This window comes from Microtus oregoni, unplaced genomic scaffold (assembly GCF_018167655.1).
Source record: "Microtus oregoni isolate MIOR12 unplaced genomic scaffold, Mior012 000009F_ref0000495, whole genome shotgun sequence".
NCBI lineage: Eukaryota > Metazoa > Chordata > Mammalia > Rodentia > Cricetidae > Microtus > Microtus oregoni.
In genome coordinates, this window is record NW_024543068.1 from 26,371,016 (window position 1) to 26,389,230 (window position 18,215).

At 45.3% G+C, this 18,215-nt stretch overlaps 1 protein-coding gene across 13 annotated transcripts in view; it reads left to right on the forward strand.

Moving 5' to 3' along the window:
* The first annotated feature begins 14,304 nt into the window (after window positions 1-14,304).
* Trim9 (tripartite motif containing 9) overlaps window positions 14,305-18,215 on the forward strand; it is a 107,658-nt gene continuing 103,747 nt past the window's right edge. For 7 of the 13 annotated variants that reach the window (XM_041658727.1, XM_041658731.1, XM_041658729.1 and 4 more), the window contains exon 1: window positions 14,312-15,718. In XM_041658727.1, the coding sequence (XP_041514661.1) occupies window positions 14,897-15,718 (822 nt within the window). In that variant the 5' untranslated portion in view covers window positions 14,312-14,896. Of the gene's footprint in view, window positions 15,719-18,215 lie in introns of all 13 variants that reach the window. The other 6 variants (XM_041658726.1, XM_041658730.1, XM_041658735.1 and 3 more) reach the window with 4 other exon arrangements.

The following is an 18,215-nucleotide window of genomic DNA, read 5'->3' on the forward strand; positions in this document are numbered from 1 at the left end:
TTTTTTTCTAGGTTTGTGGAGGAATTTGAATGAACACCACAGGGTGCGACAGATTCTGTGACTTGTGTTTTCTGTTGTAGGGCATGATAAAATTGTGTGTTCTCACAAGCTATCTGTATAGGGATATCATGCACAAACATTCCAGAGGCTACAGTTACGACTAGCCTAACCACAAGTTTCCCTAAGGATAGTGAAGGAATAAACCAGAAGCTAAAATGTAATGAAAAGCAGCAAACGCAATGCAATGCTCCTCAGAAGCACCAGGTGGACAACACACATTTGCAGACCCCGAGATTAGGGAGCTGCCAAGCTGTGACTGAGAAGAACCACCGTCAGACACTAGTCACTGGAGAACCACGGGTGACGAGAGATGGGGATCTAGTCACTCCCTGCAGCTGATGATGGAGAATGGGGGTGCCTGAGTGGGGGAATGGAGGTGCTTAGGTAGGGAGTGGTGGTGTGTGAGTGGGGTAATGGAGATGATTGGGAAGCATCACTTAATCTTAGAAGGAAATAACACTTTTTTTCTAGCAGTGATAACATCAATTTTAAAAAGACCCCTTTTGTTGGTAAAAATTGCCTGATTAAGCAAATGCCCATGCATTGTTTGTTGGAAAACTCCCTAGAGAACTTCTTCTAGAATAGACATACTTCCAAGTGAGACAGGTCTTGCTCTGTTTAGTAAGGGTGATGGGTTTGCTATAATAAAAGAAAGTTTAGACTAAGTGTATTCCTAGACTTCTCTATCTTTGAAAAGCATCATTTATTGCAATACTTAACCAAAACAAGCAAACAACAACAACAACAACAAACCTGAGTATTTCAGACTCCAGGGAGGGGGCCATGAACTCTCTCAAGTGTCCAGGCCAGAGCAAAAGTATGAACTATGTGAACTCACTCTTGTAGGGGGTGGGTGTTTTCTTATCGGTTTCTGGGGAAGGGAAGAGAATTCCCACTTCCAATAATCTTTTAATAGCAATGGAGGTGGGAGCATGGAGTGCCTGGTTCCCCTTTGCTACAAATAACCTTGAACCTCAACTGTCTCTGCTCACCATTCCACTAACCATATTTTCTTGTAACAACTTTTTAGAGTCTTTGTCCTTTCACTCATGTGTGCTGTTCCTCCGACCAAGGCGGTGTTCCAGATTCCTTTTCTAGAGTGCATGATCTTAACCTCTGACAATGACAGTGTTCTAGATTCTTCTCTTGGAGTTCATGGTTTTATTCTCTGACCATGGCAGTGTTCTAGATTCCTCTTTTGGAGTTCATGGTCTTATCCTCTGACCATGATGGGGTTCTAGATTCCTTTTCTGGAATGCATGGTCTTAACCTCTGACTATGCTCACCTTCTGTTTTAGCTTAACAAATCAGGTGTTAATCTTAAAGGCAAAAGTGTCTTCCTTGAGTATCTCGCAGTCAGTAAAGAAAGCAGCAGGTAATTTAATTGGATTGTGTAACTGAGTATGTAAAATGCAAAATAATTAAATAGGCAATTTAAAATGTGGTGGTAAGAATCTCACAGAGATATAAAGAATGGATTTGGAGAAAGAAACACAAGTTAGCTCTTTCAGACTTTCATCAGAAGTAAAATCAAGTCAGCAAAATCAAAGAAGCCAAGCAAGACCCAAAACCCAGAAGTAAATTAGAACTATCCAAGCATCTAAGGAAAGACATGGTCACAAAATGTCAGCTAATGACACCAGAAAATGTGGGACAATAGGTACTGAGCATCTCATAAAATGTGGCATATCTGTTTACTATTTATCCACCCCATAAATATTGATGAAATGGAGGAAACGTTGCATAAAAGAAAAATACTTCTAAAACATGGGATAACAAAATATTGCCTTGAAAAATTGATTTGATTGCCCCCATGAATGAGCTAAGTCTAGTGTCCCTTTGTATCACATCTAGGAGCCTCCATTTCCCTAAAATTGCTTACTCAGCAGGACTATGAGAGCCACATGTGATCTCTATAAACAAAGCATTAATGAAAATGAGGTACCATATGTTCCTTCTCTGCTTTAATGATCAAATTTCGCATGTCATCTCACCTGACATTCGGTGTTAAGACGGAAGCAGACATTTTCTGCGTTACAAGTAGGATAAATTGTATAACAAAGAACAGAATAAAGTTTCTAGTATTACAACAGCCTTGTCTTGCCAATTCTCCTTGCCCGAATGAGTATTTGCTCTATTTTATCCTGTTTAAATGTCACTTAACAAGTGTCTCTGACCCAACATTTATTGCAGGTGCATATGTGGGCTGCTTTCAGGACCGAGTACATCCCCACGTCTCCCCTCAGTCTCAGCAGGCAGGGGAAAACACGTTCTCCCCCCAAACCCCCAGGCAGATCCTCCTCCTCCTCCCCAAAATATGTCCTAAAGTGAGAGACTGGTGAAAACTCTGGAGTTCAAGAAACTGTCTCAGCATCCCCCGGTCCTAGCCATGGGCCCCACACTGGTACAGGGAATGTCAGGGTCGAAGCCTGAGCCCAGCAGACCTGAGAACCTTGGCTCAGCTCTTCCCCCTCAGTAGGCCAATTAAACAGACAAGTAATAGTGAAAAGTGGAGAAAGGATAGGGCCACATTGGAAATAGGGAAAAACGAAGAGGTCCCGTGGCGCCCCCTATGGTAGACTGAATGAAAGTGGCCCCTTAGATCCATAGGGAGTGGCACTATTAGGAGGAGTGAACTTGTTGGACTAGATTTGGCCTTGTTGGAGGAAATGTGTGCCTTGGGGTGGGTTTGAGGTTTCGGATGCTCAAACCAGGTCCAGTGTGGTAGTCTTTTCCTGCTGTCTATTGATCCAGATGTAGAACTCTCAGCTACCTCTCCAGCACCATGTCTGTCTGTGGGCTGCCATGACGATGGACTGAACCTATGAACTGTAAGCCGGTCCCAACTAAATGTTTTCCTTGATAAGAGTTGCCATGGTCATGGCATCTCTTCACAGCAATTGAAACCCTAACTAAGACACCCCAAGTCCATCTTCAGCATCTTGGCAATATTGACAAAACTAGTTTTGTCTTTTGTTTCGACTGAAGCCAGACTAAATTTTATACACTGTACTGGTATGTTTTAATGCCCACTTGCCACAAATTAGAGTTACCTGAATAGGAATGTCGCCTGCAGAACTGTCCTGATGGCCTTAACTGATGTGGGAAGACACTCTCTGGAGTGCAGGTGGTACCTCCTGGCAAGAGCCCATATTTTTGTTTTAAAGTGCAGCAAAGGGAGGACTGTTTGTCTTTGGCACACTGGGTCTTCACCCTGCTGTTGCTGCTGCTGACTCCTTTAATAATATCTGAAGCAGCATTTCTAGACTCCCATCCTTGACTGAGGACCAGTGGGTCTCTGGGAACCTTCCAGGTCTTCAGCACCAGACTGAACTGCTGAAGCACCCAACCTCAGGATTGAGCAACTACTGGATGGTCAGCTTCTAGGTGTAAGGCAACCTTTTCTCTTTTAATATAATCGGAATTCATTTTTAAAATTAAATTTTAAAATGTGTCTGTGTGTGTCTGTACGTCTGTGTCTGCGTATACATCCTATTGGTTCTTTTCCTCTGGAGAACCCCTACTATTACTGGCACCCATACCCCCTTTCCTAACGAGTCTAAGAACCAGAAACCAAATTATCATGCTGGTTAATTTTACATTGCTTTGACAAGTTCCTAAGAAAAATCAACTTCAAAGAGAAAAGGCTCATTAGCTTCGGGTGCTTCAGCCCACTGACTCCATAGTTTCTGGACTGATCGTCAAGGCAGGGGGAATGGAGTAGAGAAATACAGCTTATCTCAGGGCAGACAAGAAGCAGAAGGGGAAGAAAGGAAAGGAAGGAAGAAGGTGGAGGAGGGAGAAAGGCTGGGGCTAAGCCATATTCAGAGCACAACTCCATTGACCTTCAACGAGGCCCCACCTCTTACATTCCCATCACCTCTCCATGGTCCATTCGCCCTTAGTCTGTTGGTGGATTAACCCTTCTTGGGTGAGGTTAAGAGCCTTCATGATCCAGTCACCTCTGAGCATGGTCGCACTGGGGCCCAAGGATGAACACATGAGCTTTTGATGACATTTCAGATCCCAACCATAACTTACACACATAGCTTCAGCTTATAGAGGGGCAAACTGAGTCTTAAGGGGATCATGCAACTTATAAAGGGAAGGACTAAGACTGCTTCGTCTGACAGAAAAGCCTCTGTTGTGAACAATGCATTATTTCCCCACAGAAGATTTATGACCAAAAATAGTATATAGCTGTGATCTGGTAGTTATAAAGTCTTCTAGCTTGGCTACTTTCAGTTAGCAGCATGCACTGAAGGCTCCTCTTGGGGCTTGATGGTTCGCATCTTTGTATCAACAAGCACTATCTTCTTCTGAGTGTATCACAGAATGGCTGTCCTCTTACTTATTGGAGGGTATGCAGGTTGGAAAATTTAAATAAAGGATCTGTAAATGCCCAATGGTTCAACATTTGTGTCCTCCAAACTTCATTTGCTGACACCCCAAACCCCACAGTTACAGTATTAGGAATGGGAGACCTTGAGAGGCTCTGCCCTCATGAATGGGCCCTGCAACCTCATAGGAGACACCCAAGGGTCTATTTGACCCTTCTAGCACTGAACACTGCTAGCTGAAATTTATGGTACAAAAAGCAAAGCACTAACCCCTTACCTGGACTTCCATGCTTCTATAGCTGTGTGAAATAAGTTTCTGGTGCGTCTAGGCTGCTCAGCTCATGGGCTTTTATTACAGCAGCCCAATGGGACGGAAACTGTCTGTATGCAGTTTGCGTGGGCATTTGAGTAAACCCCAAGAGTCAGAATTGCTGGATTATGTAGTAAAACTTTGTCTTACTTTGTAGAAAACTGCTAAATTCTGCAAAATGTTGGTCTTTTTTTGCATTCCCATCAGCAATAAATGAGACTTCCTTTTGCTCCACATCCTCAGATGACTCAAAATTCCCTTTTCAACACGCACCTGCTCCCTCCCCACTCTCTCAATGGTTATCTTGATTAGGTTTTTCCAAGAAGCATGGCCTGAGAAACAAATTTAAATGCAAGGATTTTATTCAGGGCTACTCTAAAAGAGCACCATTAAGTAAATGAAGTATGAAAAGTTTAGAGGTATGAAGGGTGAACTATCAAACCACTCTGGGTAGCTTGAGGTCGTTCACTGCAAAGCTTGGGGCCACCATGCAGAATACACTCACCAAATTAGCAACTTTATTTGGACTATTCTTGTGTGTGTGTGTGTCTGTGTCTGTCTGTCTGTCTGTGTGTAGTATATGTATGCATTTATGGGTATACATATGTGTGGGAGCACTTGTGTTAGCATGCTTGTGATGTCTTCCTTGGACACTCTCCACCTTAATTTTCGAGGCAGGGTCTCTCACTGAGCATGAAGATCATAGGGTTGAGCAAGGCTGCCTATCTCTGCCTTCCCTTGTATCTATAGACACACACACCAATGCACTTGTCTTTTATGGCAATCCTGGGACCCAAACTCATGCCCCACCCTTACAAGGCAAGGATGCTGTCAACAGAGCTCTCTCCTCAGCCCCACATGCTATTTCTAAGGGCATTCACTCCCTGAAGCCTCAGCTTGCCTGGTATATGGACTGAGTCTTCTTCTCTGGGCTAGAAAACATTCTCAAAGGATCACAGAAATTTGCGATAGTCTTTATGAAAAAGTACATGCTAAGAAAAACTGGGCAGGGTATCTACAGCATCTACCTCAGTGGAGATGTAAAGACATAAACAGATAAAACATGTCTGACTAACTAAATTGATTTTGGACTTTTGATTACAAAGAAGAGAGGCAAATTTAAGCTAATCAAAAGAGTTAGTTGTAGGAATTTCAAGAGGCTCATAAGCATGGAATAGCAAAACCAAATTAATGTCACGCCTAACAGAGACTGGAACTACAAGCCATAAGGAGCAGTGTGGCTACCTGGCTCTTTCAAGATCCACACTCCTAGCTTTATTCTGGCCATTTCCTACTGTGTGAGCCCTGCTAAGCTGTGTGATGTTACAGGAACATACACGCCTCGTTTGTCTGGTTATCTTGGGGTAATTAATTTCTAGACAAGTGGAAAAGGGTGTTTGAATGGTTTCCACCCTCTCCTCCAGCTCCAGCTGGGATCTTGAGGTAATCATGGTTTACAACTTGGTGTGAATGTTTTAATAAGCTCCTACAGGGTTGCATAACCATAAAGAGATATATGCACATATGGATATTCTAAAACGGGACATTGTCAAGTCTACCAAAATCCTTTGGTATCATCTGTATATTTCCATTATGGTTTGAATATGAAATATCAAACTCATGTTTTTGTTTTGTTTTTATTAAAACTGGGGAACCCATTGTTAGTGCTATTTTGTACAGTTGTGGACACTTCAGAAGTGGGACCTACCTGGAGGAAATAAGTCACTGGTGGGTCATCGAGGGTATTGAATGAAAAACGGAAATGAAAACGGGAAGGACATGACTGCTCCTGGGTATAGCAGAGGAGAAAGTTTATTGTAGATATGAAGGAGAGCATAGTCAGAGACAGAGCTATCTGGGAGAGTGTGTGGTGGATATGACCAGACTGAGCTGAGTCAATGAGGAGAGGCGGGAGAGAAGAGGAGCAATGACCAAGAGGGGTGGCCTGGGCCAAGAGACTGGGCAAGACACTGGCACAGACTAAACAGCTGAGTTATACAGAAGTCAGAGGCGCTGGGGTAGGGAAGCCCAACATAATGCCTGGGCTGGAGAGTCTGGGGTAGGAGGAGGTATGCCAACCAGGAAGGTCCTATGATGAACAGAAACTGAGGGACGCAAGAGAACCCTGAAGACAGCTTCCACTTTGAAATGTTAATGAACACCTCAGCCATTTGTCAGGGGTTTGAGACCTAAAAGCTATCTCGTCCCTCGTCCCTCGTCCCTTTCTGTCTCTTTTTGCTTCTCTGAGTGCTGTTTTCCCCCACGATGGACTGACACCCCTGAAACTGTGAGGGAAATAAAGAATTCTTCCCTGTAAGTTGTTCTCAGGTATTTTTGTTTCAGCAACACAATTCAACGCAAACTACGTGTCTCAGTCAACAATGTTTGGTGGGCATTCCCCTAAGTCAGATGTGGATAAGGCCTTTGTTTTCCACTGGTCTCCAGGCCAGCAGCGTTCTCAGTTCTCACACTCCTGAAAGAGAAGAATTCAGATGGGAAATAGAACCAACAGTCAAATGTTTAGGTAGAGCAAGCAAGGAACAAGATTATACTCTTTAGGAAAAGAACAGGTCACAGTTGAGCATCAGTGACTCATCTTTTATAGAGATAGGACCTACCGTCTCTTCCCCTGGTGCCCCTCCCTGGGCAAGCACTTCCAGGATGTCCTATGCTTTCCTTGGAGCCCATTTTACCCTAATTCAGTCTGTTATAAGCAGAGATATAAGATATGTGAATATATATTGGGGTTTAAGTACCCCTAAAGTTGAAGGATCATTGTACTCTGAGCATGGTTCCCATGTGAAGAAAGTCCTAAAGCTCATTTGAGCTAATCCAGATGGGGGGGGGCACTACAATCTATTGTTCTCTGTATGCTGTTTTGGGATCCCGTCTTAGGGTGTCTATTACTGTGAAGAGACACCATGACCACATGGTGCTGGAGAGGAGCCTAGAATTCTACTTCTGTATCAACAGGCAGCAGGAAGAGAGAGAAAGTGACTCTGGTCCTGGCTTGAGCATCTGAAACCTCAAAGCCTACCCCAAGTAACATACTTTATTCAACAAGGCCACAACTGTTCCAACAGGACCACGTCTCCTAATAGAGCCACTTCCTATGAGTTTATGGGGGCCATTTTTATTCAAACCACCACAGGTTCTGATCTGGTCCATCCAAAGGGCTACACCAACCAGCATCTTGACCACCAGTCAACCATCACCACTATTTTTATGCCATATCTCAGGACTTTGAACTTGCCTACTGGTTCTTTACATCCTATCTTTGAGGTTAATTCCTCTCAGAGCTAACCTCCTGCCTAACACAAATGCATTCTTTTAACTGGCTTCACTATGTTCTGTGGTAAGCATGCAATTGAATTTATCTGAGGAAATGTTCAGTGCATATTTATTTTTATTATTTATTAATTGGGTTGGTGATAATACGAAGTCTTTCTACAGGCATACACTTACCTTTTGATGTTCTTGTTTGTTTCCTTTTCACTTTGGTCTTTGGGATAGGGTCTCTCTGCATGCATTGAGAATGTCTTAAATTCGTAATTTTTGCTGCCTCAGTCTCCCATGTTCTGGATTACAGGTGTGTATGACCATGGCTGGCTTGTTGATGTGCCCCACAACATAGATTCCTATAGTGAAATCGGTGAACTGAAGATTTGACGCATCGTTAACTTCCATATTTCCATAACCTTACTTAGAGCCAAGTGACCATGGATGTGCGAATTCTATTGTTTTGTGTTCCTCTGTGTATCCTTAAGTGACTAACACAATATACTGCCTTAATCAGTGTAGCTTTATAATGGGGCTTAACCAGGTAGTATACATCTTTTAAGTATAATCTTTTCAAAATTCTTTAGCCTTTTTGCATCTTAAATATTTGAACGCTTGTCAGTTTACCCCTAAAGTAAAAACTTATGGAGTATTGACCACAGTTGCATTGGCACCATTGATTAATTTGGGTTAATTGTTATTTCATCCATATTGGGTTGGCCAAGCTATAAACATTATATATTTCTCTACTTATTAAGGCCACCTTGGTTTTTTTCTCTGAACTATGCGACAGTTTTTAGCATACAGATCTTGGACATATTGCATTAATTCAATTTCATCTTTTTTGATGCCACTATAAATGCTACTTTTAAATACTATTGCTGATCATTCACGTATATATAAAAATATATAGGTTTGGGCTGGAGAGATGGCTCAGTGGTTAAGAGCACTGCCTGCTCTTCCAAAGGTCCTGAGTTCAGTTCCCGGCAACCACATGGTGGCTCACAACCATCTGTAAAGAGTTCTGGTGCCCTCTTCCGGACTGCAAGCAAACACACAGACAGAATATTGTATACATGATAAATAAATAAAATAAATATTTAAAAAAAATATATAGGTTTTTTTTTTTTGGATTTTTCAAGACAGGGTTTCTCCGTAGCTTTTGGTTCCTGTCCTGGAACTAGCTCTTGTAGACCAGGCTGGCCTCAAACTCACAGAGATCCGCCTGCCTCTGCCTCCCAAGTGCTGGGATTAAAGATGTGCGCCACCACCGCCCGGCAAAATATATAGATTTTTATTTTAAATATAGGGAGTATGAATAATTCCTGGTCCTTTATTGCTCTGGGAATTGTCTATATTGCAATTCCAATGATCTATCCATATAGCAGGGACACCTTCCATAGGCATCCTTCATGCAGAAACTCTCTCTCAGCTCTCTCCTTTCTTCTCTGCAAACTCTAGCATTATCGTCCTTCTCCAAATCTATTCTTTATCTTTTGGACTCATGTTGACAGGTGGGCTTGGTATGGATTTCTCTTCTGTCCTTGTTAGGGTTTCTATTGCTGCGATGAAACACCATGATCAAAAAGCAAGTGGGGGAGGAAAGTATTTATTTGGCTTACACTTCCATGCCACTGTTCATTGCTAAAGGATGTCAGGACAGGAACTCAAACAGGGCAGGAACCTGGAGGCAGGAGCTGACGCAGAGGCAACAGAGGGTGCTGCTTACTGGCTTGCTCCCCATGGCATGTTATAGAACACAGGACCATCAGCCTAGGGATGACACCACCCACAACGATTGGTCCCTCCATCAATCACCAATCACAAAAAAATGCCCTACAGCCTTCCCTACAACCTGATCTTATGGAGGTATTTTCTTAGCTGAGGTTCCCTCCTCTCAGGTGACTTTAGCTTGTGTCAGGTTGACACAGAACTACCCAGTACATTTACGTCCAAGTTCTATGAGTTATCCTCTCACAGGAAGCCTGGCCGGAAACAGGTTTACTTCAGCCTTCCTGCTTTCAGTAATTAGTCTTGCAATTCCTTTTACCCAATTGCTGACAAATATTACTTTCTATGATATGCTATCTAGAGATACTGGGAGTTGGGACCCTTAGGAGGTGAGGGGTCATGGATACACTACTGTGGGGAGATTAATATGGAAGAATTTGATTCCATATTAAGTGTACGAACCTAGTCAGGCCTGTCTTGCCTCCCTCTTGCCCTCTTTTTTCCCTTCCTTCATGGGATGCGCAGCAAGAAGGCTCACACCAAATGCTATGATAGGCAGCCTCTCAGTTTCACACCTGCGAGCCAGTTAATTTCTCTTTATTGTAAGTTACCTCGTCTGCATTGTACTGGTACAGCACATTAAAGGGGAGACTGTGTGATTAACTTCATGTTCTTTTTGCCTTTAAGGATATATATTCCAGTGCCAATATTGTTAGCTGCTAAGTGAGGCAGGAATTTTTATGAGGGAACTAGCCATTCAGTTAAAAATTTGGTAGCTGGAGCGAGGGCTCAGCAGGCAAGAACAGTTACTTTTGCATCAGAGAAAGAGTTTAGATCCCAAACCTCCCCATCAGGCAACTCACAAACGCATGTAACTTCAGTTTCAAAGGATCCAACACCTCCCTATGAGAGAGAGAGAGAGAGAGAGAGAGAGAGAGAGAGAGAGAGAAATCTTAAAACAAACCAACCTCTGGAAGGATGTCAGGAAGCATTCAGCATCTTCATAGTGCAAGCTGAGTATGCTGTAAAGGTTTCCTGTATGTCCAACTTTTTAAAACATAACATAAACTTTTTAACATGTGCTTCATGACCTTAAGCTAAGCAACTGTGTTCCCCATCACTCTTGTACTACATCCTTTAACTGAGTACATTCAGGAGTGTACAACTTTTACCAAGCATGCCCAGGAATGGGCCTGCTCCTGAAGTGCTTGCCCACATGAATATGTATTTCCCCAAATACAATCCCCTCACTTCCTTTCTGTGAGGCATTGCCTTGGAAAGGACCCCCACACTCTCCTCACCTGCCCAGGTGATGCTCTCCTCCGCTCTTTGATCATGCTTGCTTTGGGTTTTGCACTCAGTCAGACTCAAGCCCATCACAATTGGCTTCAGTTCCACTCTTCTTGCTTTATTGTTAATTAGATTTTTTTGTTTAAGGAATTTGTAACATGTTCTCTCTCTCTCTCTCTTTTTTTTTCCCTTCAGACTTGAAAAATTCTGTCTTTATGGTTGGGTCTTGTCGTGTGTAAGTCCAAAATTCATTCTGTCTGTAATCTCAGGTCTTTCTGTGGATCAGGGGAATAATTTTCAATGGTGTTTTTTTCCTAGATCATCACTGCCCCCCCCCCCCCATCCTAGGATTCCTGTTACATGTTGTATTTGCTGATTTAATTCAGGAAGGCTCCATTTGCTCAGATTCTTTGGTCCTCTCTTCCCAAAGCATTAGTAAAATATTATTTACCGTAGAAATGTCACAAACTTTGCATGAGGTCGTCTTTCACTATATCAAATGGTGGGGACTCTTAATCTGCTCCACTTACCATGGTATTAAAAATACAAAAACAAGACCAACCACAAGTAAACATGGAAGCTCTTTGAGGGTGGTCCAAAACATTATTAGCACAAAATTCAATATTAACAGGATGAATTACACCACAGGAATAAATTTTCTTTGGAAAAAGAAGCATAATGCCAGCATTTGAAACCACACTCAGCAAATACTCGTAGTACTAAACAGTTTTGTGTGTGCAAATCTTAAGAATCAAAGCCATGACCAGCTCCTCACATTGATACTCCCACACTCGTTCATCTCGAGAGAAATAGCTCTAAAGGAGAATGTGGAGAGATATCAGAAAATCCTTTCTTCCTTGGGCTCACTCTTTAGACTCAAGAACACGGAATTACTCATCAAGCATTGTAGTTAAACAAAAATACAAGAGCAATTCTGCTTTTCCCTAGAAAACATTCATCCTTTCTTAGAAAGTGGAAAAGCTGCCAGTGCACTTGTGATGTGTGCAGCTCATCGCTGAAGGGACCACATCCGGCACTTTACACAACAAGAACATCTGGAGTCACTACCCCAGGAGGGATGAAACTACAGGACTGGCAGCCCCACACCCCAGGGCTGGCTGGACCACCAGCTGGAACAGAAAATTACTCTCCTGGTTGACTGCCATTTCCACAATGTCATCAATGGCATTCAGATTTTTTAAATTCCTTTTAAAGATAACTGGGGGGTGGGCTTTAAAGTACATTGTGGTCCAATAGTACAGCATGAGGGAGAGTCTTCCAAGGCCCATAAAAATAGAGAAACGAATTCAAGAGAAATGGTAAATGCACAGAGAAGGCAAGCAGGATAGCAAAAGTTTTAACAATGACCATTTCAGGTTGTTGTTGGATTTTCCACACAGAACCTGGCAAAATACAACTCAGGATTTCTTTGGTGAATGGACAAAAGAACCACAACCTTTCCTGCTCTTGGCTTCAAACCACAGCCTCATCAGCAATAGGTCTTGAAAGGTTACTCTGGCATGTTTTCTTAGCTTCAGTTCACCAGTCTGAAGATGGGATAGTTGTGCCTAGGTGGTCTTATTATAGGGATTGAATCTAGTCATGATGCCTGGGAGAGGGGACTTCTCAACAAAAGACAGTTATTCTGAGAACTCCCTGGGAATGACTGATGAGTTCCTGACCAAGCAGACCTAACAGCTAATTCATCTCAAGGTATTTCCTAATAGATCAACTATGCATTGGCTGTGCTATAAAACTGCATCGTACTGAGGCTCTTTGTACCGGACACTGGGTCATACCATCGGACATTCCCTCAGACCACCCTTCCTGTGAACCAAGAACAATCTGCATGCTGCTCACGACACCCCACACACGGTGTACCTTGATGAGCGAAGCCGAGGCTCAGGAACAATAACAGCTCCTTGCTTTGCTAGCCAGGGCTTCTGTGACTTGTGCAGGGGAATGCAAAATCCATGAAAGGACTGCTGCTTCCAAGGGCATGGATGCTCCTTTCTACCAGTTTCTTAGGAGCTAACTACTTGATCTGAGCAAAGTATCTTTGGACTAAAAGAGTATATGTGTCCTGTAAAATGGAGATACTACCCCAATGACACCTGAAGAAATTCTGTGCCTATAAGCAGACTGTATCTACCTTCAGCAGCTCTGGTCTTAACTAATTAAAATCTGGGTTAGAAATCAACCCCATAGGATTTGCGACTAACGAGTTTTAAAAAACAATGTGAATTTTCCTCCCACACAACCAAGGATCAACTACTGTTGTCATGGTAGTAAAAATACATTTGCAAGATAATCCTGTTTATTTGTACTATTATTCCAAAGGCTCGAGATTATAGAAGTTAATTCTTTTTCCTAGGCAAAAGAGCTTTCCAGTTATAAATGTAGTTATGAATAATCAACCTATCTTCTGGAAGTTGAAAATTTGGAAGATCGCACGGAACTTGAAAAAAAATTGTCATTTGCTTCATGAATCACTCAGAAAATCAACTATGTTGATAAATTACTTCCTTAGAATGTCACTCGATTTTAAGATTCTACCATTGATTAACAGGTTGATATCTTGATTCAAAGATTCTATCATTGTCACATAAAGAGTTATGAAGGCAAAGGGCAGGACCCATTATGTCCAGCAAGGTTTTGGGGAAGGAGAAAACTGCCAGTATAGAGGGCTATCACTAAATCCCTCATCACCGCACAGAATCGGAAAAAAGGTACCACCACCCCCTTTCTGGAATTTATGGTAGATGCTCAGGGCATGTGACATTGGATGTTGTTTGGAATCAAACACTGGGAATCTGCAGTCTCACAGTGATTCGTTCACACAGCTAGCTAGTTACCAAATGATAGACGCTCAGAAATACACAAACCATCCCTCCCTCAACACAACTAGCATTCCTGGGACCCCTTGCAAAACCCAGCCAGATGTTGAAGGATGAGTTTTGGGAAGCTGGGAGGGTGAGAGGAACCGAGGGACCTTTACTCCAAGACGAAGGGGCCTCTCTGCGTATTTAAAGCATGCAGCGATGGTGGCACAGCTTCGGAGGAATGCTGAGTCTTAGCCTCGGAGAGGGGAAAAGAGCTACGGGGGGAGGGTCATGGAGGGGGTATTGTAGCCATGGCACACAACCAGCTCCCCCAAACTCCATGGATGAGGGCGCTCCAGCTGCTTCTGGAAGCTGGAGAAAAGCCCAAATGCCTCCAGGAAGGCCCGGGGGAGGTGCCTGCTCGCTGCCAGCAGCGGAAGGAGAAGGAGCATCCTCCGCGGTGCGCTGCGCTAGCGGAGGGTGGGTGGGCGCACAGACCAGAGCTGGAAGGCAACAAGCGCCAAGCGCAGGCGACAGGCAGCAGCAACCCACTCGCGACCGGGAGGGGTTCTCACGCCCCCTGCTCCGGGGTGACGGCACCCGAGCTCGGAAGGAAACGGGGCGAGAAATGAATCATCCAGCCCCACTCCTCCCTCTCGGCTCGCGCGCCAACCCCCTCCCGAGATCCCACAGCAGCCTTCAGGCGAAGCCGGGGCTCCAGCTCAGACTCCACTGAGCCCCCTGTGGCCTGCAGTGGAGAGGAGACAGACAGGGCGGGAGGCCAATGAGAACGGCGCTCTCACGGGCGCCCTCCGCTGAGCCTCGGCTCCCTGGCAGGGCGGGGCTAGCCGCGGAGGGGGCGGGCCCGGGCTGGCGCGCAGCGCGGAGGCTCAGCGGCTCGCAGAGCGAGCGCGTCGCGGGGAGTCGGCGCAGAGGCGACGCGGGAAAGCGCCACCACCGCCGCCGCTGGCCAAGGTGCTGGACACCGTAGGCCCGTCGGCCGCTTCGCCCGGTCAGGCCCCTTCTGCTGCAGCCGCTGCTGCCTCGCTTCCAGCCAGGTCCCCATGGAAGAGATGGAAGAAGAGTTAAAATGCCCTGTGTGCGGCTCCTTCTATCGGGAGCCCATCATCCTGCCTTGCTCTCACAATTTATGTCAGGCGTGCGCCCGCAATATCCTGGTGCAGACCCCGGAGTCCGAATCCCCTCAGAGCCGTCGGGCCTCGGGCTCTGGGGTCTCCGACTATGACTATCTGGACCTGGACAAGATGAGCCTGTACAGCGAGGCGGACAGCGGCTATGGCTCCTACGGAGGTTTCGCCAGCGCCCCCACTACCCCGTGCCAGAAGTCACCCAACGGCGTCCGCGTTTTTCCCCCTGCTATGCCGCCACCGCCCACCCACCTGTCACCGGCTTTGGCCCCTGTGCCCCGCAACTCCTGCATCACCTGTCCCCAGTGTCACCGCAGCCTCATCTTGGATGACCGGGGACTCCGTGGCTTCCCCAAGAACCGCGTCCTGGAAGGGGTCATTGACCGCTACCAACAGAGCAAAGCCGCGGCCCTCAAGTGCCAGCTCTGTGAGAAGGCGCCCAAGGAAGCCACGGTCATGTGCGAACAGTGCGATGTCTTCTACTGCGACCCTTGCCGCCTGCGCTGCCACCCACCGCGGGGGCCCCTAGCCAAACACCGTTTGGTGCCCCCAGCCCAAGGCCGGGTAAGCCGGCGCCTGAGCCCGCGCAAGGTCTCCACCTGCACAGACCATGAGCTGGAGAATCACAGCATGTACTGCGTGCAGTGCAAGATGCCCGTGTGCTACCAGTGCCTGGAGGAGGGCAAACACTCCAGCCACGAAGTCAAGGCTTTGGGGGCCATGTGGAAATTGCACAAGGTGAGTCCTATGCATCCCACCCATGAATTCCCGCGCCCTGGGTTCTCCAGGTTTGCAGTACTCGGTCCCTCTTTGGGTCACAGCGCATCCCAGTGGGGGCGCAGTGCAGGTGCCTTTGGAGTCTGCCTTGCGATCTGGTGCATTGCAGGAGGCTCGGGGGACATTTAATGTGATGCACGGAAGTTGAATGTCTCCAGGGAGCTGTTGCAGGGATGTCTTAGCGTGGGTTTCCCACCCCAGGCACTGTGCCTGTGAGCTGGGCGCAAGGCACCCCCTCTTCAATCTGCAGACTATGGCCGCCACCACCTTAGGGCAAAGCCTACGTGGCTTGGCAGAGGCGCGCGGGTGGCAAAGGCCTCTGGGCAAGAGCCAGTGCAGGGTGGATTGAGGACCCGGGACAAGAGGCAGGCGGGGCGATGGGATTGCTGGGACCTCAGGGGAATGTCTCAGGGAGGAAGGCAGAAGCCGGATGCACGGAGGAGGCGGGGAGAGACTCCGCGGGCGGAATACTGATGAGTAGGCTCTGAGCTGGACCTGAGGCTCCTCTTGGGAGGGAAGCAGGTCCCGGTGCCTACAACTGTAGCTGGTGGAGAGGTCCTGCGGTCCCAAAGCAAACAGTCTGTCTGGGCCCTTACTCTCGCGGGAGGGGGACCTAAGGCTGGAGCAGAAGGACCAGAGTATTTTAAGCGGTCGCGTCCTAACCCATCTTTTCCCCCAAACCCTCATTCCACCAGGGTTCAAATCTTTCTCCTTTCAGTAGCTGCTTGTGCAAACTTTGAGACACCTGTTAGCAGAGTTATCTTTCAGGCCCCCTTTGATGGAGCCTCTCCCAGGGCTACTGAAAGAGAATGCTTTTAACATGTTGTCATGTGACTCCCCTACTCCCATGACTTCCTGTGGTTCTCAGACCATCCTTAGAACATTCTAGCAAAATCCTCCTGACATCTTCCTCTTAACATCTTCCTCTTGGCCTCTTCCACTCCTTGACTTCTCACTCTCTGCTTCTGTATTATTTTTCTCAGTAGTACTTATCACCCTCCGGCATGATAACATGCCACATGGATTAATTATGCTGGGTTTGTGTTTATCGATTGCCCCTCCCCCAACACACACAAAGCCGGAAGATAAGCTTGTGAGGAAAGAGTTCTTTATAATATCGTGCTCACGCTGCTTAGCAGGAAGGAGACCACTCGCGGAGATGTGCTGTAAGTCAGCTTTCCTTTTCAAGTCTTCCACTTAGTTGGAGGAACGCGACAGATGCCCAGCATTGTCAGGAGAAATTGTCTTTACACCTCAGGGTTGCCTGCCCAAGGACAAGGCCGGGAAGACAGCCTTGCAGCCCTCAGCTGGGTCCCCCTAGTTTCCCAGCGTTCTGTGGGGACTGGAAAACTGACTCTGGGAGGTGCCTACTCTGCAGTTAAGATCAGAACAGCAATAATGACTGTAATAAACAGACAAATGCCACCATTTTCAGCAGTCATTTCTCAATTCTTTCCCTGTCTCGGCCTCCCAAGTGACAACGGATTTATGGCATGTGCCACCATGCCGAGCTCTCCAGTTATTCTTTTTAAAAATGACATTCAATTTTGAAAGTTTAAAAAACTATAGTTCTCAGACATTTTTTCCTTCATGTATCACTTCTGTACTCAAACTCATAACTGTAGTCTGGACATAGTTGACCTGTAGCCAAATTTTTCCACAAAGTATCCAAGCAATTAACCACCCTGGCTGGGCAAAGAGCTTAGTGCTATATGTGGATGTCACACAGCCTTAGCTGTCCATGAGGAAAAGCACATGCTCTATCCATGAAGACCAAAAGGAACCTTCAGATCCATGCCAAGCTCCATGTACAGCTGAAATGGCAAGTCTGTTCATTAATGGAAATTGTGAGTAGACACTATGGCTGAAATTTTTATATCTGCTTAAAAGAAAATTACCAAAAAAACCATGAGAAATATAAGAAAATGTTTGGAAGGCCACATACTGTCTGATTTTTAGTGCAATTTTTCCAGAATAATGAATCAGTATCATTTTGTCCAGTCAATAGCCAGGCAAGCAAAAGGCCTGGAAAAGTTGAGCAGAAGAATGGTAGATTTTAATATTCAGTTGTCATCTGATAGAAGAACACTAATTATTATTCCTTAACTTTGTTTTTCTTTAACAAGATAATATTTACTTCTTCATTTACTATCTCCTTAAATTCTCCTGGACCAGAATTGCTATGACCTTCAAAACACAGGAGAGCAGAAGACTAAACCTCCTACTCCCAGAGTTGGGCATTCAGTTATGAATGTTTCCATTCATATTCTATGATAGTAACCATTTCTACTGATGAAGAAAAGCCCATAAATAAATATCTCTTAGGCACAAGTCATCAGCTTATACACTCAAGAGCAAATAGTTTTCAAGTAGTTTTAACAGCTGGCTAAAATTCATTGTCATTTTACCAAATGAATTTTTTAGATATTCACGACCTCCAAAATCCATGAAGAAAGAA